At 29.5% G+C, this 26,786-nt stretch overlaps 1 protein-coding gene across 1 annotated transcript; it reads left to right on the top strand.

Moving 5' to 3' along the window:
- The first annotated feature begins 7,812 nt into the window (after positions 1-7,812).
- On the top strand, positions 7,813-17,868 carry LOC100573637. Its single transcript, XM_003245746.4, has 11 exons — positions 7,813-8,166; positions 12,982-13,114; positions 13,220-13,362; positions 13,451-13,726; positions 13,802-13,896; positions 13,974-14,151; positions 14,501-14,879; positions 15,610-15,782; positions 15,849-16,078; positions 16,196-16,400; positions 16,825-17,868. Exons 1-11 carry the CDS (start codon positions 8,100-8,102, stop codon positions 17,019-17,021), a joined length of 2,076 nt encoding a protein of 691 aa, XP_003245794.1. The 5' UTR covers positions 7,813-8,099; the 3' UTR covers positions 17,022-17,868.
- The last annotated feature ends 8,918 nt before the right edge of the window (positions 17,869-26,786 follow it).

A 26,786-nucleotide genomic window follows, 5' to 3' on the forward strand; every position in this document is an offset into this window, starting at 1 on the left:
TGTAATTGTGTTTTTATTATATATTTTAACTGAAGCAAAACTAAAAAAAAAGATGGATTCATTTTGACCCGGTCAAAGTCAGGTAATACAGCTATAGTACATTAAAAATATAATAAAAACGTATGGCTCATTTATAGATAAACCTCTTATGATTAAATAATAAATTATATATACCTATTATATAAGATAATTACGAGTTATGAATTATTAACTTTCCTGAATATATTATACAATTTGTATGTGTACAGGGAAAGTTTTATTTTATTATAAGAAATATTTTTCAAAAAAAGAAAATTTACTTCAAATATTTATTAACGTTTATTTACATTTATACATTTATTAACATATATCCTATTATATTTCATACTTGTATATAGGTTTTCATTAAGTTAAAAAGAATTGTATTTTTATATCAATATTACTGTGTAAACAATCCACAAAAATTCAAGTGATAATTCAAAATGTTGGATTTTAACGAGTGTCGTCTCGTTTTCTTAATAATATTATTATGTAAGTTGGTAGGTAGGTAGGTATACCATGTAAATTGTTACTAGATTGTTTACTAATTTAATACCTGCGCTTCGATGTGACACAAAAATACAATTAGGATTTCAGTTTATTATATTAATATATTATTATATTACCTACTGTATAAAGAACACAATAATATTGTATAATATTGATTAACGTTGGAAGATTAATTAAATAAAAGTTTCTGGAGCAGACAATTCTATAGATAATGAACAAAATTTCATTGCTTATTGAAATAATAATTTTTGCTTACAACAAAAGAACACATTTCTCGACTTAATGGATATTTACGTAGTGCCAAATCACAAACTCGCAACTGTCCATAAATAATCAATCAACGTTTATTCAGAACGAGGAATAACGTTTATTTCATAATTTCTAAAGAGATAGGGAAAGTTCTGAAATCGACGCCAACTAAAGTACAATATGTATTATAAATTTGACAGATTAAACATATTATTATATTTAAATTGTTTACATTTCTCTAATGAAAATACGCGGAAACCTATAGGAGGTTATTGCCCATAATATATGTATGAACGTATACATAATAATTGTACACCGAGGTTTTAACAGACTTACAAAACTCACGTAATATGAAACAACAACTACTTAAACAATTTTAGTTAAAATACAAATTAATCAATGAATACATTTTAAATTATATAATCGCACAGATGTATGCAATAAAACATTTTGAAAGTCTTCGTGCATTATTATTGTTTTATATAATTTGTCAATAAATTCTCTCAGATAATGCTGATTTAATTTTAAAAATATGTAGTGTAAATATTAAACTAAGTACCAATTTAAAACTAGATAGATAGATAGATAGATACGTAATATATAGGTAGTACAAAAATCAAATATTAAATAAATTGTCTCAATTTTATAAATAAAAAGTATTATTAACTATTTAATAGTTAAATTCTAAAATAACTATTTAGGTATCAGGACTGAATAGATTCTATCATTCTAAATACTGTTTGTTATAAAATATTAATTATTATCCATATTTTTAAACAATATTAAACATAGTATCTTACATTTCACTAAGTGCCGTTAAAACCACCAAAATAATATTAAACATAGCTAAGATAGAAAAAAATCGAAGACAATAATAATATTATATTAATTAAATATTTAAAATTATTATTATCAAGCGATTTCAAAAACCATAGTCTTTAAAATAAATATTTTCATTTTTCATTTTGTTTCAAAATGTAAAACCATAATAATACAATAAACAATATTGTATAATAATTAATCTTACAAAGTAAATTCGTGGCTAATTGATAGCCAAAGTATTAGTATAATCTCGCGTGTTAAACCTGCGGAACACAACTTATAATTAAACATCTACTAACTAAATGTCTAAATGTCTTTATTAGTAAAAATATACAGAGAAATCAACCATTATATTCGACCAAATAACTACACTACTACCTAACACAAATCAAAGCAACAAACAAATCTATAATTTTTTAAACAAACCGTTTTATTTAAGCTTATTAAAAATAAATGTTATACAAAAACCGTAGATAATAATAATAATAGCCTACAAACGCCACTGTCTTTGAAACTTCTAAGGTCGTAAAAAATAAATATTACATATTTTTCGAACATAATATATGTAGACCTAACCATTATTTTGAGTAAGCTTCTGGGAAGTGTAAAATCCAAAATGTGTTATCAATAGTGTCAGAATAAACTTAAACGCGATTCTAAGCTTAAGTTTATGTGCAATTTCTTGGAATAATACGAGAATTTATGTTCACTATACAATGTTCTTATTTACTATTTATGCGCTGCACGATTACACTGTCCAGACAACATTACAAAATAATATTGTTATAGGCACTATATTATTTTTAAAAAAAATGACTTTTAAATTTAAAAACAGAAATCATATTTATTTTTTAAATTAATATATACTTATTAATGATTTGTATAATAGTAACAAATATAACTGTATGTTTCTGACATCAAATAATATAAATTATAGATGAGATAGATACATAAATATTTTCCAAACACACACTATATTACTTCAATAGTTCAATCTATAATACATTAAACCGATAACGATATAAAATATAAACTATAAAATCAGCTGTTTAACGCTTAAATAACAATTTTAAATAATTTCTCAGCGTCCGATAGTTTGTATGTATCGACATTTTAATAAAATAATTACTTTAAATATACAATGATGATCGTTATAAGGGCAAATTATTCAAAGGTTGATTTTTATTAAATTTAAATTCAAGCTTCCAGCCGATTATTTATATTTAAATACATACACAAATGAACCAGAGCTAATTTTTTATAAGACATTTTAGAATGTCTAAAATACAATCAAATTAATCACCCGAATCAATTAAAACACGGCTTGTATGTAGAGCCATTTTAGAGGTCAGGTTAAAGTAGAGACTTCGCTGCAACACATCGAATCTTGCATTTACGGTCGATCCAATGAATCGGACCATTTTCAAATCTCCAGCAATCATACGTCATAAAAAAAAATACTCAAATATATAGTTTAACATCCGAATAAATCGCCTTGGGTTATATTTTCTCGTACCATACAACTACACACTACGTATAGCAAAATAGTATTAAATTCCCAGTTGTCAGCTAAATGGAGGTTTCAATGAGACTAGGTAGGTAGATGAAAAAAGGATGAATTTTTTTCTCTATTAATTTTCCTCCAAATAGAAATTTTCATCATTTCAAACTAAAAAAAAAAAAAATGAAGGATTGCATTTTCTTATAGGTACCATTTTTACATAAAATTAAATGCGTACCATTTTATGGGTTTTAGACAATTTATTCTGCGTTTTTATGTCTTATTTATTATATAGTCGTATTTTCACAGGATAAATTAATTTTTTAATATATTCTATAGTTTATACACAGACCTCGAGCATTGTTTAAAGTACTCAAACATTTTTAAACATATCGGACACATATAAAATAAATTATAGTAGATTAGCGGTAATTTTAAGCTCAAGGAGAACAAATTTTAGATACATAAATATTAAACGTATTTTATTGAGTTACTTACTAATATTTTGAGTAGTTGACGAAACATTAACGGACAATAACCGTATTATTTACAAATGTTAATACGAAATATGCATTTATAACTTGGTTAATTACGTACCTCTGTTATACTATATAAGTAATATAAATTTTATTTAATGTTTGTTTTTACATGTGTAGTATTCACAACAAACATTGTTGATTGGATGCATAGAATTTTGCATTAACATCTAATATACCAACGACCATACAGTATTAAGCATATTCAACTTATTATTATTTTTTATACGAATAGTTTTTTAGTGTAATATTAATACGATTTTACTTTTAAACTTATTATTTTTCTATATATTTGGCACATTGTAGTAAGGTATAGGTACTTGCTAATTGCTTATATTGATATTAATATTTAAAATTTAATTTTATAATTAAGTAACATAAAACTATAAAATCAAAACATTTTATTTTAAAAGTATAAACAAAATTAAATAATATCACTACTGAAAACGAATAATTTTAAATAGATTAAGTACGATTGTTCACAAACAACTTTAAATAGTGAAATTAAACTGCACACGTTTGCATTAAGTATATAGATACATTCTAAGGACTATTAACTATCGTCTAATGCAAATTCGCTGTTTTCTATGTGTGTCGGTGAGTATCGCCATAAGATATATATATATTATATTATCGCACTAAAGACCCTTTTTAAATGCAATGAGTTAAAATAAAAATGATAATTAATGTATACTATGTATTATAATTTATAATCATATGATATTAGTTATTAATATCTTGCAATAGAAATACATAGACATGTATGTGTAGACATACCTAGGTACATTCGATTTATTTTTTGTACAGCGTAATATAATGTATAATTCTAAACCATTGTAAAATTATATTACCATTTTTGCTGCAGTTGAAATAGTAATATATTTTTAGTACCTATTTTCAAAATCTCGTAATGCCGGTATAGAATTAATTTTTAAGCAACCTGCCATGTATTATTATCTAAATATCTGATATTTAATTTTGGATGTTATGTTATATTTTTTCATGGATTAATATATAGGATAGCTAATAACATTTTTTCACCATCATTTATTTATTATTTTGTTCAAAACCAGCTGACTATAGAAGGTATAATACGTTTCGACGCTTGATCACTTTAATACTCCGAGCCAAGTTTTTCCGTATCTATAGGTGCACATAAATCGATATAAAATATAAATACTTCATCAAGTATTTCAATAAACGGGTTTGTTAATAAACTAATGCCATACGAAATATATATTGAAATAATGTTCATTAATCATCATACGCTCTTCGTAATTTAAATTTAAAGTCATATGCAATACTACTATAATGTATATTGTATATTATAATTCATCTTCGTCTCATATGCGTCGTAATAGTTATTAATTTTGTTATTTACTAAGAATAATTTTAAAAAGTTTTTGAGTATAACGCAAAAAAAAAGCATTCTCTGACAACAGTAATATTTATATTTTTCAAACAGAGTCTATATTATTATAATGTAAAATATATGTCATAGTGCAATATCTTACCGAATAAAATGTAATATATAATATAATAATATAACATGTATATCATACCAGTGTGCAGGTCCTGCGGGGAATCATCCTTATCCAATACTCCGCGGTCGGTTCAATTTTATTAGGGTATCGCAGTATCGTCCCGTTTTATGACGACGATCATATTATTATGGGATATATGGCTATTTCATCAAAACATTCTGAAACGAGGATCGGTATGTAGCCGTATAATAATGGTCATAAGCCGCCTTGAACATGTACCATATATTATATCTGTGTGTGTGTGTGTGTGTGTGTGTAGGGCCGACCAAAAGCACGGGTTGATTAGGCAGTCAATTTTCTCTCGTTTGTTAAAAAAAAAAAAAAAACCGAAAACAAAAATGACCGAAGGTCTACTTGCGTAACCGGCCATTTAAATATTTTATCTCCGTAGTTTCACTTTCGTGTGATATATTTGTAAAGCACACGTATGTCCTCCTTTTTTTCACATTTAACGCGTATATTACGTTTTGTATATGTCTCTGTGTGTGTGTGTGTGCGTAGTTTTAAAACAAAAAGTATAATATTTGAATAACTAACATTATAATGTGTAGTTACGTACGTGTGCACTATGTGCTGTGTACCTATACACAGTATACCATAAACTTTATATATATTCGTTATGTCAATATGCATTCACCTACGTTCATTTTTTATTATGTCTCGAGCTCTCCGGGGCCGTTGTATATACGAAATGGAATATATCATGGGCAGTCGAAATTGCTGCCGTGTCTAGGAGGATTTAGAGGGTCATTATAACCGACACCCATCCTCACCCCCACCCCCTCACTCAAAGTCATCCGATTTCTAAAAAATCGAAAATTTTAATATTTGTATTGTATCGACTGTTACGAAATATAATAACGTTAAAATCTGAAATCGAACGTTCCGCAGGAATATTTAGCTACGCCCCTCTAAAAATCGCACCGACCCCTAGCAACTCGGTGACGTACCCAAACTACAAAAAAAAATGTTTATTAATAATTTAAGCTGTTTATAATCTAATCTAACATAATACTGCAGATGCGTTAGTTGCCCGTCACCTGATGATGCCGCATAAAAATATCACAACTTTTCTCTAACTTCCATCTTATATTCTCAGAGCACGGTAGATTGTTAAATTTTGTCCGTCGCGATTATACGCCCGGAGGTTCGAACTTCACGAGACCGTGGAAAAAAATTACTTGGTCCTATATACTTCCACAGTTCTATAATAAATATATAATAATTTAATGTAATACATTATGACGTGGACGTATAGTTATGTCTATTGACTATATCCACCCACTTACCCATTAATTAATACTATAAAAATAATTTGGCTGTTGTAATTTTTAAGTCGATTGTTTTATATCAGACACTGACCCACAGCCAAGTACTAATACATCTACAGTCTACACACTAGCCACCGACCCACCCATATTTTTGTTTACTTCAACGTAAATGTAACCCCGTTCACGACGCCACTGGACGTACAGCAAATTTGTCTATTATTGGATTACTGCCTCGGCCGATTGTGGCGATCTATGCGAATGACAAACTTATCTTTCGTTCGGCGACTGGTCCGGGGCGTTCAGAACCACCTGATGCGAGTAAATTTTCAGGTGTGCATCTCGACGATGCACCTCGCTTAAAAGAGAGGGGGTACGTGTCCTTGTTACGATGTAACGTCCGTTTCGTATCGAATTATCGTATTATTTTTGAATCGCGTTAAATGCATTTCATACTTGTTGTTCCGCCGAGTCATTGTAAATTTGTATAGTCGCAGTAATGAAGCAATACAGACGAGCGGATACTGGTCTGAGTTTTCCGTATAAGTAACATAAGTAATAGGTACCCGTGTAATGCGTCATAACGTAATAAATATTATAATTAAAATATTATATTATACTAAACGAAATTGACTTAAATTGTGAATCGCACTCGTAATCGCGGGAATAGGATGCATAGCACTCGCCGAAGTGTTTAAAACATACTACGACATCGTACGTCAAGGGGCCCCCTATCATCTCCTCTTTTTTAATATAAGCATTAGATGCAATGTTTAATCATTTATTTTTACGTTTTAATGTAAATTCTGGATCCACAGCGGGATCTCCTGCAGTAGCTTACGGTGGCCCCCAATCTAAAAAATGTACTACTTATGACATACGTATGTCATAGATAAATTGGGTGATCGGCGCCACCGATAGTACTCATATATTGGGTCTCATCTGTACAGGAGTAAGACTTGTTCCCATCTCGAGCACAATTTTTTCAAGTACATGCCGATTATATACACCGGGTACTTAAATTATACTAAGATGGAGAAAAAGATGATCGCGCAAGCTGGTTACGTGTGGTATATATAGGTTAGGTACCTACGCATAATTTAGTTTGTCGTGTGCTCTTACCACCCGAGAATCGCGGAAAACCGACGGCGGCGGTACGACTTCAATATAATAACAGTCGTAACAATAATGACAATAATAATAATCATAATATTATAACCATTAGAGACGTGCAGCAGCGGTGCGCGGTGACGTCAACGCCGCCGTCGACGACAGAGCACGTGACCCGCTGCAAGGCCACCCCGCCCGCCCGTCCGCCCTACGTAGGTCCGCGTAGATTCGCCGTAGCCGCGGCCGACGAGCACGCCGTCGTTTAAACGATCGCCAACGTGCGTGCCGCCAACACACGAGCGCGCGCAACCGTCCGCCGACAGCATAAAATTTTGTTAAGACACGATCCGTCCGACAGCTGCAGATCGACCGCATCAGCACGACGCGCGTCAGTACCGCCCGAAAATCGTAATATTATAATATAAATCTATCGCGCGACGGTCACGACGACATCGTAATACCTAATTATATAATTAGATTATAATAATTGTAACGCGATCGCGATCGACGCGGGTGTTCCGACCGTCGACGCCGCCGCGCCATGGAATCGCGCGGGGCGCTGCTGCTGCTGGTCGTGTACGTCGCGGCGTTCCAGCGACCGGCGCACGGTAAGTCTAAACATCCGCGGGGGCGGCGGCGTTCTTCTTGTCGCCTATGTTCTACTACCCATGATATATACCTGTATAATAGAAATTGAACTGAAATGTATAAATAGCCCTGTAATCAAGGGCGAACTGGCTATGGTGGTGGGTGTGCCTGGGCCTTTCGAAAATTTGGGGACTTGAATAAATTTGGACCGATAATAATAAATATTTTATTATTAGCCTATAATTGGGCCAAATTATCTGTTTCCCACGGGCCAATTTTTATTCCCGGTCCACCCCTGCCTGTAGTTGATTTGCACCGAAATCGACCCAAAATATCTATACAACACGATAACGGCTAATTAGCACAAACGTTTTTGAAATGCGTTTGTGATTTTCTCCAAAATATTATTTAATTTGCACATTCTCGGGTACTGAAAATTATGAATTCCGCCGAAATTCAATAAATATTAGTCCATCATTCTTTCGATAGTACGAACTACGAAGGTATCTACACCCGTTTCGAGATAGTATACTTAAAATTAACACGAAATATTCCATTTTAGTTTCTTGACTACCAAATATTGGATTATTTCACTAACCTCACCGTTCTACGGTACGTCAGTATTGTCGACTTTAAAGTTTAAAGCTAGGTACCAAATAACAATAACAATATAATATTATATGAAAAATATATTAATATACATTAGGTTGTATAGAATTATAATAATCAATCCATAACGTTATAAATTAATAAATGTAATACTGTGTAGGAACGCGATTACGGCGGATAGGACGTCAAACTTTGTAATGATTGGTGCAAATTACAAACACTAATTTCGGCTACCTGTGGCGGTGCAAATAATATTAACTTTATTTCGGTACAAATTCCTCGTGTGACCGTGTCGTATTCCGTACGTTTAATACGAATATAATATGACAGGTAACAAAATGTTGGTAACAGTCATCGCAAGTCCTATATATATATATATATATATATATATATTCGACTCTGCACGACAAACGGTGTACAGTGAGAACTTGACTTTAATGTTATATTGTATACTAAGGGCGTATTTATACCTTGTTGAGGAGATCAAATGTTTCGGGTGACGAAATGAAAATAAAAGTCGAACCCCAGTTTCATGACTTGTTATGGGATAGGTATATGTTTAAGAACGTCTGAAAGTTAAAAACAGGTTAAATGTTGTGCAAAATGTTCACATTATGCGGTCGGTACACTTGAATACTTGACCCGGGTGTGGGGTGAACTCGCAGTGCGGTTGGCTAACCAGAAACGTTTCGAAAAATGTTTTATAGTTAGATACTTCTTCCCGAACTAGTATTTGTTTTTCCTTTGTACGGTACATTTTTCCGGGTGATATAATATTATTGTACAAATATCGATATAAAATGCAGGCCCATATAGCCACAGGTGGCAAGGGGACCTAATCGTGGTTACGGGACTGATAAAATGTCCTTACACCATATTATTATAACAATATAGTGCACATAAATCGTCTCGATTTGAAAATGTATACCTTTTTATCTGGTCCACGACGTTCACTTGTATTTTATTTTTTGTTCCTGGGCCAACCGAAGAAAACACGCGTTAATAGATTTTGGTTTTCTATTGTTCGACTTTTTTATTGGTCTTGAAATTCTTTATTTCAACTTCGACAGCGATTAGAATTACATTTGTGTTTCTATCGTTTATCATATGCTTATATTAAAACTTGTAAGTACCTACGTGATAATTTTATATATTGTATACAAATCTTGTGTTCTTGCGAAATCTGTCGGAACCGATAAATACGTCACTGTGTTACAATAACTATAAATTACACACCATATAAATATTATTAATTTATAACCTAAACATGACCAACATATCTAAACGCGTAATAATTAACGTATACTAATCTTGCTCACATCTATTCCTAAAAAGTTCTGTTTCTGATTTATATTTTATATTTCATTGAGCACTTCAAAATAATAATAATAATTTCATTATTATTATTATTATTATTATTATTATCATCATCATGATTATTAATACCCTATACTCTATAGATAATAGATATATTTTGTTTTTGATCTAAAAGGAGACCAATCTCACTGTTTAATTATTGAATTCACCATTATAGGAATAATATTAGTTGATTGCGTTTGCAACATTTATCTCAGTTACTATACCTAATAGAATTACTTTTTTTTAGCACAAAAAATAAATGTAACTAACTACGTAAAAAACTAAGATTGGCCATTTTAGACACAAGCCACGATCGCAGATACAAATAATTAATAAATTCTAAAATAATGGTTAAACTTTAAAGTGTACCATAATAATATACTCCCGTAGTGACGTGATATATTTTATTAAAAATTAAACAGAATTTTCAAAAAAATAATTCGATTAGAATAGTCAATAATTGTAATTATTGTTTTGTTTTAAAATCGTAATTTCAAATTTGTAAGTGAATTTTATAGTGTTCACCGTATTATAGTGATGATTGTTATCACCACCACTTAGGTTGATTTGCAAGATAAAGATATTAATGATATTGAATTTATGAGTGATACTCTGTTTTCCGTAAAGATTTTGAGAAAAAAAAAACATTAAAAAATAGGTTTCTATTCCTTTTTTGATCGATGTGACGTTTGGACGTTCGGTGTATCTGACAGTAAACATTTTTGACCTTTTTTTGTTTATTTGATATATTAATATATTAGCCGTTAGGTATTTATATACATATATATATATATATCAATTTAGTTGTTAGCATAACATTAGTAGGTAATCAATATTGTATGTCTTCGTTCCTAATAGTTTTTTGGACATTAAAATCTGGGTCCTACTGCAATAATCATAAATTAAACATAATATTTAACAAAATATAAACTACCTGTAAGCTGCTGTACAGAATAAGTACCTACGCAGCAGATGACTGTAATTGTTATACGTTTAATATATTGTAATGTGACACAAATACGTTTACAAATAAAAAAAAATAGTGTCAGGCAAATGTCTAGAGGCTGTTGCACTAATAACTATAATAAGTGATAAATATTCACATATTATATGCTTAGGTACGTAAAATACTACATCTATATGCATCTATACTTTCGGTTAGCTACTTTAACGAATATCTAATAACTCGACTACCAAGCAAAGATATCGTTTCGTTTTTATCGTTATAACTCCAGTAAGTGATTTCATTTTTAATTTATGTCGTACATTCGTACATAATATATATCATAAAATATATAATTGAATTTTACTCGAAAACTTTTTTAGTAAATTGTAATAACAACAGTGTTGTATTTTCGGCTTATCACATTAGTAGTTCTACGAAGTTTCATTATACTCTTGGTACATTAACTAACTTTATTAATTCGTATTTCTTAATTTATTTAATGTTCTCAGCGCGTTATTTATCTAAATTAAATTACATTTTTTACCTTTTTTTCGTTTATTTGATATAATATTAATATATTAGCCGTTAGGTATTTATATATATATATATATATATCAATTTAGTTATTAGCATATTGAATGATTTCGTTCCTAATAGTTTTTAGGACATTCAAATCTAAATTAAATAATCATATTAACTTAAAAATTTAAAAATGTTAGATCAACAAAATAAATTTGCTTACTACCTAATTAAAACGACGTTCAAAAGAGAATCATTAAATAATTATATTAGCCATTTAATTTCCACATGACACATTGAATATATAAACAGCCACGATCAGCGGGAGCTTACAATATTTATATCACAAAATTGATCATGACACGGGTATTTTATAAAATAAGCATTCATTGTTTTCAACTGAGACCACCTGTGTTATATAATAATACAACGTGAAAATAATACACAATTGAGTTGACCTTCAAAATTAGCTATACCACACGCCTACAATAAGTGTATTGTTAAGTTTTTCGTATACTGTCATTTCAGTATACTTTCGCTTTTTCTAGTTGAAAAGGATAACTTGGATAAATTAATTTTCATAGTTTCAGACTTTTATACGTATAAACTGTTCATTATTCAATTATTTTAACTAATATTATACCAACTATTTATTAGTGTGTCTAATTTATAGAGTTTTTTTATTGTTATACATGCCAAATTAAAAATAACCTATGAGTATGTGCACAGTTTTGAATTTGCACACATTTTGTATTTTTTATCCAGTGATCTATTATAGCAATGACCATTTGCACAACTAGGGGGGGCTAGAGCCCCCTGACTAAGATTTAGCCCCATAAATATCCATTATTGATTTAGATATAAGCCCCCTGTAGGTTTTTTAAATAAATAGTCTTGTTACCCCCCCTAGAATTTTAACCCTAGTTGCGCCTAAGGCAATGACCACGTTTTTGAATAGCTGACGAGCAAAAGTTGTTTTTACCAGGAGCGTCAAACTTTTAAAGACCCTTCTGCATTACCAATTACGCTCACATGCAGACACTAAATATTCGCTTAACGATTTGAATCGATCATCGAAAGTGGCTATTACACAGCCTCCGCGTCAGTGTATACCTAATAAACCGTGTGGTATATGTATAAATAATAACTATTTCACTGGTCATTAATAAACACATTTATATAACCCACGGTGCAAGAATAGTTGAATATCTTCAACTATTTAGTATGTATAATTGTGGTAATGGGTTGACCATCGCGGGGTTCACACGGAATACGTAGACAGTGTAATAGCCCATTTATGCTGTTTGCAATGTTAGACATAATACGTATTACGATAACAAACCATTTCAATCGATCGGTTATAATAAAAATAATACATATTCTGATTTTATAATTTCTGCAGGTCAAGACTGTCCAGATGGCGTTCCAGTAACGTACGTCAAATATAGTAATTCAGCTCCGAGATCTGTGGTACAGCCGATCCTATTGTACGCCAGCACTCCCGGAGTCGCCATAACGGCTGAATGTTACAACAGGTAATTAAAAAAAAACCTCAAATTTAGGTATGACTTTAAACGTTTTCATCCTTCTCGACGTCTTATTGTTGACATCCGTAAATAATTGTGTGAATTGTACTGCAGATGTAGAAAGTCTGTGGACTGCGCCGGATTCATAATAGATTACACGTCGACGTCGTGTTACCGGGTGCCCAACATGGGAAGTTCCACCGACAATATCGTCGTCACCCCAAATGTTAACTTTTTTAGGAAAGCATGTCTCCGTGGTAAGTGCTTAGCCAATATTTATACGGCCGGGTCGATCAAATATTTGCCAACCTAACCCAACGTCATAATGTCATAATTTGCCATTAGTCCCCGAATCGTGTAACCGAAGAGCGTGGCCGATCGAGGTATCCATGGACTACGAAATAAGCGGTTTTCAGTATTCGGTTGTGCCCAATGTCGGCGACAAATGGCGATGTGCCCAACTGTGCATCGACCAAAACGATTGCAAGTCGGCGAACTACTTTCGACTGACAAAGATGTGTTCTCTGAACTCCGAAACCCGCAAGACCAAACCCACAGCGTTCAATCCGAGTCGAAGTCAAGTCGAATATTTAGAAAACGAATGCGCCAATACACTGCCAGGTTTAAAAATATACACTATTTTATGTTTTATACTAATGGTACCTAAAATTATTCAATAATGGTATGATACTTAAGGTGTAAATCAAATTAGTTCGTGCTGGCACGAACCTGTGTATGATAGAACTTTACAACAAGTTGACTTACAAGTAGAAAACATTAACATTGAACAAGTACGAAGTCACAGTGAATAATAATTAATAAAATAATTGATTTTGATATTAATTAATAAATTTTATTATGTATACAGTGCAAGGAGAGATGTGAATCTGAACAATATTTTAGCTGCAGAGGTTATACTTTTAAATGTCCTACAGATGAGTTTGGTGGCACTCTTTGTCTTTTACATGGTGACGATACAAGCACAGCCGGCCCACTCATTCCATCGCCATGTTCCACTTATATAGAAAGAATTACTTGCATTGATTGTAAGACAAACATATTTTATTTTTCCAAACTAATTGACTTAAAATTTATTTAAACGTGCCTACTAATTACTCGTTAAAAGTAATACTGTTAGATTTCCAATTACATTTTAAGCATCGCACACATAATGACTATAGTAATGACTATAGTTTGATATAATTATATTAAATATACCTTAATTCCTTTGAATATTCTATAATATAACTTTTGTTTTGCTTATACGTTTTTCGTTCAAAGCATTTTTGGACTAATCGTCGGCATCGCCTGCCCCCTTGATAATAATATATATGATAATATGTACCTAAAGTAAAAAAAAAAAAAAATCATGTTTATATGTACATTGTATTTCAGTAAGCGTATCGTGTAGTGATGATTCTATGATAGTGTCGTTGAGATCTCAGGGCTTCAAGGGCCGAATGTTTGTGCTGGGAAGACCAGAAGAATGCGGCGTTAACGGTCGCCATACGGATATGACAACGATTACCCTGCCGATCGTCGAAAGCAACACTCAGCGTAATCGCTGTGACGTCTTAGTGGCTAAATCGGGAAACAGCAACAGGAAGTTGGCTACAGCTGTTGTCGTAGTACAACACCACCCGATCATACAAACCGTCGGCGATCGAGTGACAAAAGTGTCGTGTGCTATTGGTTCGAGTCCCCTACCGTCGTTCTTGGCCTCTAGACCGCAGAACATCACTTTAGACGCTACATTCGGTGTGGCAGAACCGAGGTATGCATAATATTAAAGTGTTGTTGAGCACACGTCGTGGACGTTAGGCAAATTTTACAAATATCAGGCTCAGCTAAAACGATTTTCAAAATAATATGTAGGTAATCACATCACGAATCAGAATGGACATTCGATTAAGCTTATGAAAAAAAAGTAGGTACTACCTATAAAATATATTCAAATTTTTGGATAACAGTTTTCGTTCAATATTTAAATAACTACATACCAACAAATATATTGAAAACATTGTTATTATTTTAAAAACTCGATTTTATAAAATATACATATTAATTTATTATTAGGATTGGTAACGAATATAAACAGTAATTGTCGCTCTTTGATGTCTGTGTTTCAGAACCTATGAATCGAATTTTTTGTGTTTTTTTTCTATAGCACTATAGATTATACTATTATGTTTATTACATAATTTCATAATTTGTATAATTTATTAAAATATCCAACACATTATTATAAACAGTGGACATTATACGCTTAGTTATAATTTTATATTTTGATTGGTCATTGGTAGGTATGAAATTAATAAAAAATTATCAAACAAATAAAAAAAAAAGTAATTTATATAACAAATACTTTTGAAAATGAGCAATTTTTAAAGTATTTAGTTTATAGGTACCTACTTTAATTGTATTCTATTTATATTAATCCAAATACTACATTTGAAATATTATAAATAGCATGAAAATTATTATTGTTATTATTTATCTAATAGCATACATAACACAATATACAACGACGGTGGATACGATCCGAATGGTTTGGTTGGTTCGGCAAATCAAGTCGCTAAGATGAGAATTTTAGAAGTGGGACGAAACGTAAAACAAGTATCTGAAGTGAAACTTGGCGATGAATTGGAACTCCGGATTGACGTGAATCAACCATATAGTAAGCCATTTGTATTTATCGCTTTAATTGTATTGACACTTAATTATACTTAAACAATCGTTTCAGACGCAACACAATTAAGGGCCGGCCACTTGATCGCTAGTTCTGGAGATGGTCTGGACTCTTTGTTACTTTTAGATTGGAGAGGATGTCCTCCAGAACCATCGACATTTCCGGTTTTGAATTTGACACCTCCAAATTCAATGGTCGCAAGATTCAAAGCATTCCGATTTCCTTCGTCGCCAGTACTACGGTTTAGTCTCATGATGATGTTTTGTGATCAGCTGTGTAAGCCAGTGAGTATATTTTGAAGTATTTATAAGTTGTTTTTTCAACTATTAAGTTAAATTTGTTTTTGGATTTGTTTTAAAACAAATGTTATATAATTTATTGTTTTGTAATTTGTTGTATAGAGTGATTGTGGAAACGGACAAGTGTCCCATGGTCGACGAAAACGCGATGTTCATACCTCAGAAACTAAAACAAAGGAAGTACCGTTACAACTCGCAATCGTAGTACGATCTCTTGAAGAACAAGAAGAAATTATAGCCAGTCAAAGCCAAATTAGTAATAGTAACAATAATAATGATCGATCATCTAGAAGATTGGAAGCTTCAGGTATGAATCAAAATATTAGTTTCAACTACATTTAAATAATAAATTTAAAATGTATTTCACTTCAAAAATTGATGGGTTATGCCATGTAATATAGTTATTACAAACCTTTTTTATTATTAAAATATAAATTGTACAATCAAACTATAAAAAAATAGTACCTATAATTATCAGCTTACATATTTTAATGATTAATTATCAAATTAATATTTAGTCTTTAATGTAATGGTTAAACTACTACTTAGTAAAATTTATTTTTTATTTATCAACACAATATTTATTATTACGAAATTGTAAATATTATGTTTTAAAATTATTATATAACCATTAAATTACCTATCCAATATTTATAATTTAGTTTTAAATGTCCATGTATATAACGGTTATTGAATTCTAATATGCAATTAATTATATTATATTTTTACAGTGATTCGCAACAATGAATGGTGCATTACTTGGCCTATAGGATTAGCTATCGGTATAATTCTAGTCACTATGCAGACATTACTTGTATTAGGCTGTTGGTCATTTTTTCGACGTTCAAATCAAAAAGTCCTAAATGATCGTGTGACTTTAAATTCTGACTTTCAACCGAGACATGTCACTTGGGCCGACCACCAATAAGCTTACAAAATATGTTTTATACCTATAATTTTGTTAGTACCTAAGTACGTTTACCATTTTTTTTTTATTTAATATCGTTTATAATTTTATCTAAAAACTTTATGTACAAACTAGTTAATAACCAAAAATAAATTTATTTTTAAGAATAGACGGGAATTCAATAAAACGTTAAGTTGTATATTAAAAATCATTATGTTACTATATACAGAGTGGTACACCAAGACTGCTCACCCCAATTTTTACCTTTAATTAAGCATTTATTCAAACTCTGGTTTTTTTAAAATTCTAAATACATACACTTAGATTGTAAATGCCAATGCCATTTAAAAGAGAACAGCCCGTTTTTATTATAAATTACTAAGCTGATAATTTTTTTTTTTAATGTTAATGTAAAATCAAAATTTGGATGTGTATTTCATTTCTAAGTTTTTAAATCTTATGTATGAAGAGTATTAGTCCATGTCAATATTTTTGCATGATACATGCAACGGGTGCTACAATGATTTGAAAATTAATGTAAATAATATTAATCTATAGACATTTTATAATTTATCAAAATTATCTAAATATAATTAGTGCTATAGGCTAAATATTAAATATATTTTATATGTTATGTAGGTATAATGGTTAGACAGGATTAAATTAATGGTATTGACGATCTAAGTAATTAAATATATTATGATCTAAAATTTGAATAAATACATTGTTAAAGGATAAAATAGGGTGAGCATGTTCGGTGAATCATCCTGTATGTACTATGTAATTATCAGATTAAGTCAATACAAATTATATATTTTCATAGAATTTCAAAATTAGGTATCAGGAACTGTGAATTATAATTATTAAATACAAAAACATATCAAATATTAGCTACCTAAAATTAGTTAACATTAATTTAGCAACGACGCTACTCAGAGTACGCACGACCAGTGACTGTTTATTATTATCTTATATTTGTTTATCGAGTATATACTATTATATAAAAATTGAAATAAAAAGTATAAACCTAAAAAAAAAATCCGCTCATTGAACGAATATATAAATAATATAATTATATTGCTTTTCGATGAACCTACATTTAATAACAAATACATAATAAATTTTCTGTAATTGATTTGTTTGTATAATAAAATACTGTAAAACTGATAATGTGTTACGAAATTTACGAAATATTTAACGTTGGTATAGGTATATTATAATATATTTATGTATAAGAAAAATACAAGACGTTTTGCGTAGTCTATGAGTATTAAATAATATTAATTTATTTTATAAGATTTTATGACTTGTATACATTATATAATTATTAATAATTAATTGCAAAATAAGATATTATAATTAATTAAATTTGTATGAATATTAAACACATTTTTCAATTTTCATCAAGTTTTATTTAGCATTTTCAATTTATTTATATTTAATTGTAATAATAAATCTCCTGATTAACTTAAAATGTTTTATTAAAAATAAAATGCATATTGTGCACTTATAACGGTATTAGATGTTGAGATCAGCCTGGAGATCAGCCTGTTCCATTTCCTAGTGTTTTTAAATACAATTTACCTGAACGACTGAAACACCTTTTTACCATCTATACCCCAGGAATTGAAACTAAATCCAATTTGTACACAATATAAAACTATTGATTACAAAATATTACAAATATATACGAAATTATGTGTAGATGCGTTACTAAAACGAATTAAATTACATAATAATATTATATCGCAAGAATATAAAAATATCAAATCGTAATACGTGTTAATATTTTATTTTCTGCCAATCGAATTTATTTGTTTTTAATTTTTTATGCCAATAACTGTAGTCCGTAATACTTATGAACAATAAGCAATCGTTTCTGTACGTTTAAGAAAAGAACAAAAAATATACCACAAAAAGCTAAAAATTAGTTTTTTGAATGAAAAGAACAGAAATTAAAAATGTTGTGATTTTTTACACTTCGGTTTTTTTTCATGTTTACATAATTTTTTTCTAATATTGGTCATATTGTCACATTATAATATAGTTATACGATGGAAAACTATGGTTTTGTTTTTGTCAAATATCAAATATCGACTTGTTTTCCGTTGAGTCACTCCCATTATTTTATAATTTATTTATCTATTTAAAAATATATCCCAACAGTCGTGTTTTCAATTGACTTTTTGCCTACTTTTTTATAGCATTTTTTACGATAGCAACATCCATATATTTTCAATTCGTGGAATTATTTATTTTAGTACCTACACTTGGACTTAAAGAAACACACGTCACTACATCAGTCGATCGTTTTTTCATTTTCGTTTATATTTTATTATTTTGTCATTTTTGTATAATATTTTTATCTCATGTATTACGCAATATTCCAGAAAATATTTTAATGCTTATTTATATACGTTTTTGACTACTTATACAATATTCTATCCCTATTCCCAACTAATGAGTAATAAATATTTTTAATTAATTATTCTTAAAATATTATTTAGTATAGGCAAAATGCGTAGCGTCCAAAGGGATTAATAACTAATTGGCGACCGCAGTTGGGTTTTAAAAAATAAAAAAACAGGTACCACATTTAGTTTATTCTAATTTCTAGTACACTAAAATATTTTATACAATATACATTACGTACCTATGTAATTCTCTTGGCAGTCAATGTCACTGAAATAATTTACTATCGTTATTGGATTCTGATTGTGACTTTTTCGTCATCGTCAATGAGCATTTCATTAAAAAGTGTAATCTCGAATATTTTCTATTTTTAATATTTTTAACTATTCTAATGGAGTATATAAGGACGGCCAGTGAATTAGATTTTCTGATTTTCGTTTATACTATTAGAGTCTGACGGCTTACAATGTTCTTAAACTTTTTGTATTCTTTATTGTTGACTGCCATTGCTTCTTTAGATTTGATTCCAGTCGGGCTCACTATATATATAGTCTATACGAACTGCAAGCTAATAATAAAATGAGCACGCTGAAATAATCTTTTACAAAAATGTAATTATAATAATTAATTTATAGTAGGTTTTAAATTAATTACATGTGCGTTAATTATTTATAATATTATGTATCTACACTGTATACATAATTTACCGGATCACGTGTTGAAACTTAACTAGACAGCTGCAGCTAGACTAACGCATAGTCTTACTATACTCTATTATTATTATTATTATTATTATTATTATTATTTATTGTCTACCTCGTGATCCGATGTAAAAGGAATCAAATACCCTCAAATATATAACATTTTATACTACCAACTGTATACTTTATATCACTGTTGTTTATTGGGCATCTGTCCGTCTATTTAAACAAACATTTTTACCCTGGATAAAATTATGTTTCCATTGGGGAGTAAAAATATACTACAGCTACCTAGTCTGTAGGTAATTTTTTTGCAAAATATATTATAATTTTTGTTTATAAGACATTATAAGTTGCTAAGTCAGAAATTGTATTCCCAAGAGAAAATCTTTCGAGATCAAACCTCAAACCAATATGCATTTTGTGATCGATAGTGATTTAAATCAAATTTTTTTTAAATTTGTGTACCTACGTGTTATAGTGCGCATACTACGATAGCTTTTTATTTATTAATCCGACACACTCGATCATTGTCAACCGGTATTTTTCTTTATAACATTTTTAAAACATAAATTATAAATAATAAAATACAAAATAATAGTAAGCACAATTATTATTAACCCAGGTTTTTATTACCTCGCATATCTGGTCATTTTACTGAGGGTAATTATAAATTATAATATCCTAAAATATACTTAACGAGAGAAGGTAAAAATCTCCAGTGGTTAAAACCACGGTCTGTAGTTTGTGACTTTGTGTACATATAAATATTATATATTTAATTTTGTGTAAGAACCTGATTAAAATCAAACAGATTTTTAGATACATAATATAAGTACATAAAAATACATCACGCCTAAATAAAAAAAAATCCTAATGAAAACGCATAAATATCAATTATGAGATTAAAATTCTCAGGAAATAGTTAATGGAATATTAAAATAAGTGTACTTTTATAATTTATTTCAAGGAGTCAGAACGATACATCAATATTTATCCAAAGTTTTTTTGCTCATAAACTTTTCTTCGTAAAACAATTTTCACATTTTTTAATCACTTGAAAAAATATGAAAAAAATAATTTGCCAAAAGTATCACATAATAATTTCAGTTTTATTATCTTATCCCTTAGGTACATAAAACAATTACCAAAGTTGAAATTTAATTTATTACACTTTATGTAAATACCAAAACAAACGTAAATTATCTTATACCATTGAATAATATCGTATTAAATTTACTTATTAACTTATAAATGTGTACTTACCAATAATTAACTTTCTTTAAAAGTAAAATGTATTAGTCATGTCATTAGGTATGAAATAAATTGTATTGTAATAATATGACCGTGTAAGCTGACGTTCAAATATTTAGGTACATTGTACATACATTTTAGCGTTAATATCTAATAATATATTTTCATTTTATAAATTAATAATATTACCTAATGGCTAATAATATACATTTTTATATAAGCTAAATATTTTTTAAACAATGAAGTTTAGCCACAAAATAATAAAATGTTAACGATTTAACGATTTAAAAGATTAAATGTTGTGCATTGATAACACTATTTAGATAAATACTAGAAATTAAAAATTAAAATATAGAATGATTTTAGTGATTTATATATTAGGTAACAAATGTTGGTACCTAATTATAATACATAGATAATATAAATAATTGAGTCGATTCAAAATGTTTTTTTGTGAATAGTGTCGTCCTATAGATTTGGTATACATGTATAAATTGTAGTAATGTCAACCTCGCTTCTCCTATACAAGCCATTATATTAGATTTTTTAAACTTGGAATCATTGCGGAAATAAAAAGGATACAATTATATATCTGCTTTATTTTAAGCTCCATATCGAACATATTATTTATTGTTCAATAATTTTACTTTCTAAATTATATGTTTCAATTTCTAGTCGTTGACAATAGTAAATACTTTTTAAGTACCATTTCAGTCTACGAACTATAATATAGTCGTAAATTTATTGACTATTGATGCTCCCTGTTAAATATGTATGAAATAAGTAAATTAGTATAATATTGAAATATTTTCATGTGTAACTGTTTATGTTTTTAATTTATATTTAAATAGGCAGTTTACTTACTTAAATGGTCTATACGACTGCACAGTGTACCTACTTTATACTCTTACATAAATTGCATACTGCCTTAGTTCCAATTACCAACTGTACCTATACTTTATTTTATTTCACTATTTGGGAAACTGTAGCCTGTCTAAATAAATAAATAAAATAAAATAATTGTTTAATATGCCTACTTAGACACTTAGTTGTATTTTATATTTTTGTTTATAATAATCTGTATATGGATAACGGCTGTACTTAATGATTCAAATATTTCAAACTAATAGAAATTTCAATTGTTTGTAGAATATAGGGCAATTGAGCAATTTGGCAATTGCTATACAACATTTTGCCAACTCAGCCAAACTGTATAAAATGTAAAAAATTAAAGTTTAATAGCTAATACGTACGATTTAGACACTTCTGTTTTAAAATGTATTTTGTTTAAACCAAATCCCGTGCTCCTACTTTTGGTAACAAATTTCAATATAATATCGTCTATAGTAAAGAAAATTAGAAACCACGCGGCAATATATAATTTTATGGTTAAAATAAAAGTTTTATTACTCGTTTAGGAATGCGTTATAGTATAGGTAATATTAAAGGTACATGTGAATGTGACTAGCGAGTACGTGACTGTGACACATTGTGATGGCGTCTCAATAAATAAACACATTTGTTAACAGATTTAATAACACGCGTGTTTGCAATTCCAAAACCAATTAGAACAACGCCCAGACTTAACCGTAGCAAGTTTAGATTGTTTAAAGAGCCTAATTTATAATGGAAATGACAAAACGATAAATAAACCACCTAGGTGAATTGATGAGGAAACCAGGAAACACTGATGGAGTAGAGGCGACGTATAATACATAGACCAGCCACCACCGATCATCGCAAACACCGCCGTGAGATAAGTACCCATCGCAGCAAAAAATAAATGGTATAACAACAAAAACCCTAAGCTAACAAAATGTGAAGAATTCCTCGAATAAAAAAAAAATCATTAAAGGCTGAGTAATACAATGTCTTATATTATCTAATTTCAGAAATAAAACTTTAAAATTGTAGGTATTTTTTTTAGGAGTTTCGTTAATTACGATTAAATTTGTCATTAAAGTGTACACAATAAGTTCAAGTAAGCAGTAAGTTCATATTATGTTTATGACTGTGTGAAATTATGTGTACCTATCATATGAGTGCAATGTACATATTAGTACAATAATGTTGTACCTAGTGTAACATCTTATGTAGCAGAGTTAAATTATTATATCCCATAGGTGTTGCAGTAAATAGTTGCCTAAACTTCTTTACCTAATTAAATATACTTGTATGCATACATGTTCAATGATTAAATAAATATTTTCACATGGATAAGACGTTACTAAATTATACCTTTTTTATTATACTGAATTATAGACCAAGCAAAGCTAATTTTTCTATGGATTCAGATAGACTATTTTTTTTTTTTTTTAATAATAGTTTTTCTATAAAAAGTTTCTTCGAACCATTAAATTTACAAAATTAAAGAAAGTTGAAATTTACGATTAATCTGTTTTTAACACTTCTTTGTTTAATTCGTAATTTACTCTAATTTTATTGTACTCGTATTATAATAGTCGTATGATAAAATCTTAAAAGACGAAACAAAAATAGTTTAGCGTAATGAAAATCTTATTATTATATAAATGAACTCGTTACAGATTTTGTTATTTAATAAAAATTCATGTTTAATTAGGTATTTTCTGTGTATAAATAATAATGTAGCAATATAGGGGATTTCTTGGGTATAAAATTAACATGGTAATAAGATATCGTAAACAGTTGCGATTATTCGTAAAATTAAACTCACTCCAACTTTGTCAATTTTGTATTAAAAAGAAACAACCTTTTATACAAAATATTTATAAAAAACCGTTGAGTTAGGTTGTATCGCACGTGTACGTACACCGAAATGGTTAAAAATTAGACATTTTCATAAAACGTGTATTTGCCGGTACTTATTTAAACCACATCCAGTTTCAATATTTATATTTCATAGTGGTACCTTTTAGCGTGAACACTGAACATCGATCAATTTTATCATTTATGGACCTTTTCTTGAAAACTTTGATGCAGTAACATGGTATAATACAATATTGTGCGTATGGACAAACCAACAGTACGTCCTTAACTCACAGTTGATTGATTTATTTGAACTTGCAAAAATTATACTCCTATAAATAAAGCAATTATTAAAGTCGCTTTAACATTACCAACCACTTCAAGTTCAGTTGGAAGAACTTGCAGGTAATTAGGTATCTCTGAATATTCAGTGCAAACTTTTTCCATTGATAATTAATCAATTTTTAAGTACAAATTTAATATGTTTTTGCACCGTTTAAAATATGTGGCGAAGCACCCAAGCAGCTTGGCAATTTTAAATACATAAGTATAATGTATACTGTACTTATGTAAATAAAAACCAAATTGAAATTTTGAAGATACCATTGATCATTTTGGGTTAAGCACCTGACGTTTATCACTACGCATTGTTTAATATTAATTTATTACAATATTATGTTATGAATCTAATATGTTATAAGTTATAACATTTATATAGTTGAACAAAATAAATTATCATCATTATACCTACAGGACGTAAAAAGAAATTCCATTGCTCTACAAATTGTTTTTATCCTTCTCAAAATTATATCTAAAAGGTTGTTACATATTTCATTATCCTCATTGCAATAGTGTTCGGTATAGGTATGGTATCTACTTGCTAATTTATGTTAGTGTTAGGGTGTAATGTTGAAATTGTATTTGTATGTTGCATCCACTAAACTCATTTTCTGTGGGAGTCCCAGCTGTTATTATTGTATTTATAATTTATGATATATTCGCCCAACTAAAACATTAATCTGACTTGTATTCAAATAAAATAAATATGTATTTAGTTTAAATTGTTTTGCTAAACGCCTATAATACCAGACACGTCATATACCCATATAGGTAACCATATAGGCATATAGGTAACCTATCAATTATAATTTAGTTATATAGGTAATGATGGTATTGGTAAAATATAGTACTAAATACGTATAATTATATCTATAGCTGATGATAATAACGTTTAAATTCACGAATGTGCATACAAATTACAAATTGAATTAACTAGGTAGGTATACTTTATAATGGAATTAAAAGGTGGCCTACGCCCTACCGTAACACGATAGGTAACAATATTCGTTAATGCACAAAAAAATAATGAGTCATATATGTGAGTGGGTGGTGTGGGTCATGTGCTGCAGGGTGGTTGAGTGAAAATGTGTGTCGCAGTGTAAAATGGTTAGCGTCACCACAGATTACAATATCTATACATAGGACGGAGGTATATTGACAAATTGACATAATGACATATTGCTAGGTATATAAAAAATCCATCTTGCTACGTAAAACAGTATATTGTGAGTATTTATGGCAAAAATATTATTAATAATATGCGGTAAAGAAAAGAAAAAATTCAGTGTTTTGACTTTATCGTTCAATTGATAATATTATTATTATAAACTTTTCAAAGATTTACAATTCCAATTTTTAAAATAATAATAAAGTATGTTTTTTAGCATAACTCCATAACATGTAATACTATAGTATATCAGGGAGGTCCGGGGGCCGCTGCGACCCTTAAAGCCTTCCCCCTCCCCTACCCTTGAAGATTAAAATTATAAAGTAACGTTTTTAAGAATAAACTAAATATTACTATAAAACGTACCTATAGTACCTACTACGTAGATAAACGTGCAATGAGTAACGTCGAAAACGATGATTCAATTCAACTTGCTTTGTACGTATTGAATCCGAATTATCGTGGTAGGAGATTTATTTTCTTTTGGCGGCCTCCGCAGTGTTTTTATGAAAGTGTAAATTATCCCGCCAACTACAAAAGGTTGGATCACCCTGTAGTATATTAGGTATATTAAATGAATAATCAATAATAAGTAAATAATAACACGCATATGGCATACATAAATACATACATATACATACATACATACATACCTACGTATATATATGTTACGGTCAATGACGAAAATTTTGATATTTACGTTAAAGCCCGGCCAATGTCGAAAATTACCTTATACAATACAAATTTACGTAAATGACCGGTAATTTACGTAAATGGCGATACATAATGGTTAATGTTGTAAACACGGGTATTTTTTTATTATTTACGTCAATTCCCAACTCTTGTTGGACGTTGTTGTAAATTATACATTTATAACATACTGGTCACTGTTAAGTGTCAGTTATCTATCTACACACGTTAGGTACTAGTGTACTACGTTAGTATGTATTATTTATAAAAATATCATCGATAATCAGCGATAGTTACTCGAGCAAACCATAATAATATTAATATATAGCTGATGGCTAAGTTAAATAATGCCGTGCTTATCTAACAAATTATCAAAGGTAGGTAATTAGTTTTATCGGATTTTTTTTCCCATAACGTATTTTAGCTATTTCAGTTTCGTTGCAGACATCGTATCGTTTCATATCGCTTGATTCGCAGTTCGACCGTTCGACAATT

This window comes from Acyrthosiphon pisum, chromosome A2 (assembly GCF_005508785.2).
Source record: "Acyrthosiphon pisum isolate AL4f chromosome A2, pea_aphid_22Mar2018_4r6ur, whole genome shotgun sequence".
In the NCBI taxonomy this organism is placed as follows: Eukaryota; Metazoa; Arthropoda; class Insecta; order Hemiptera; family Aphididae; genus Acyrthosiphon; species Acyrthosiphon pisum.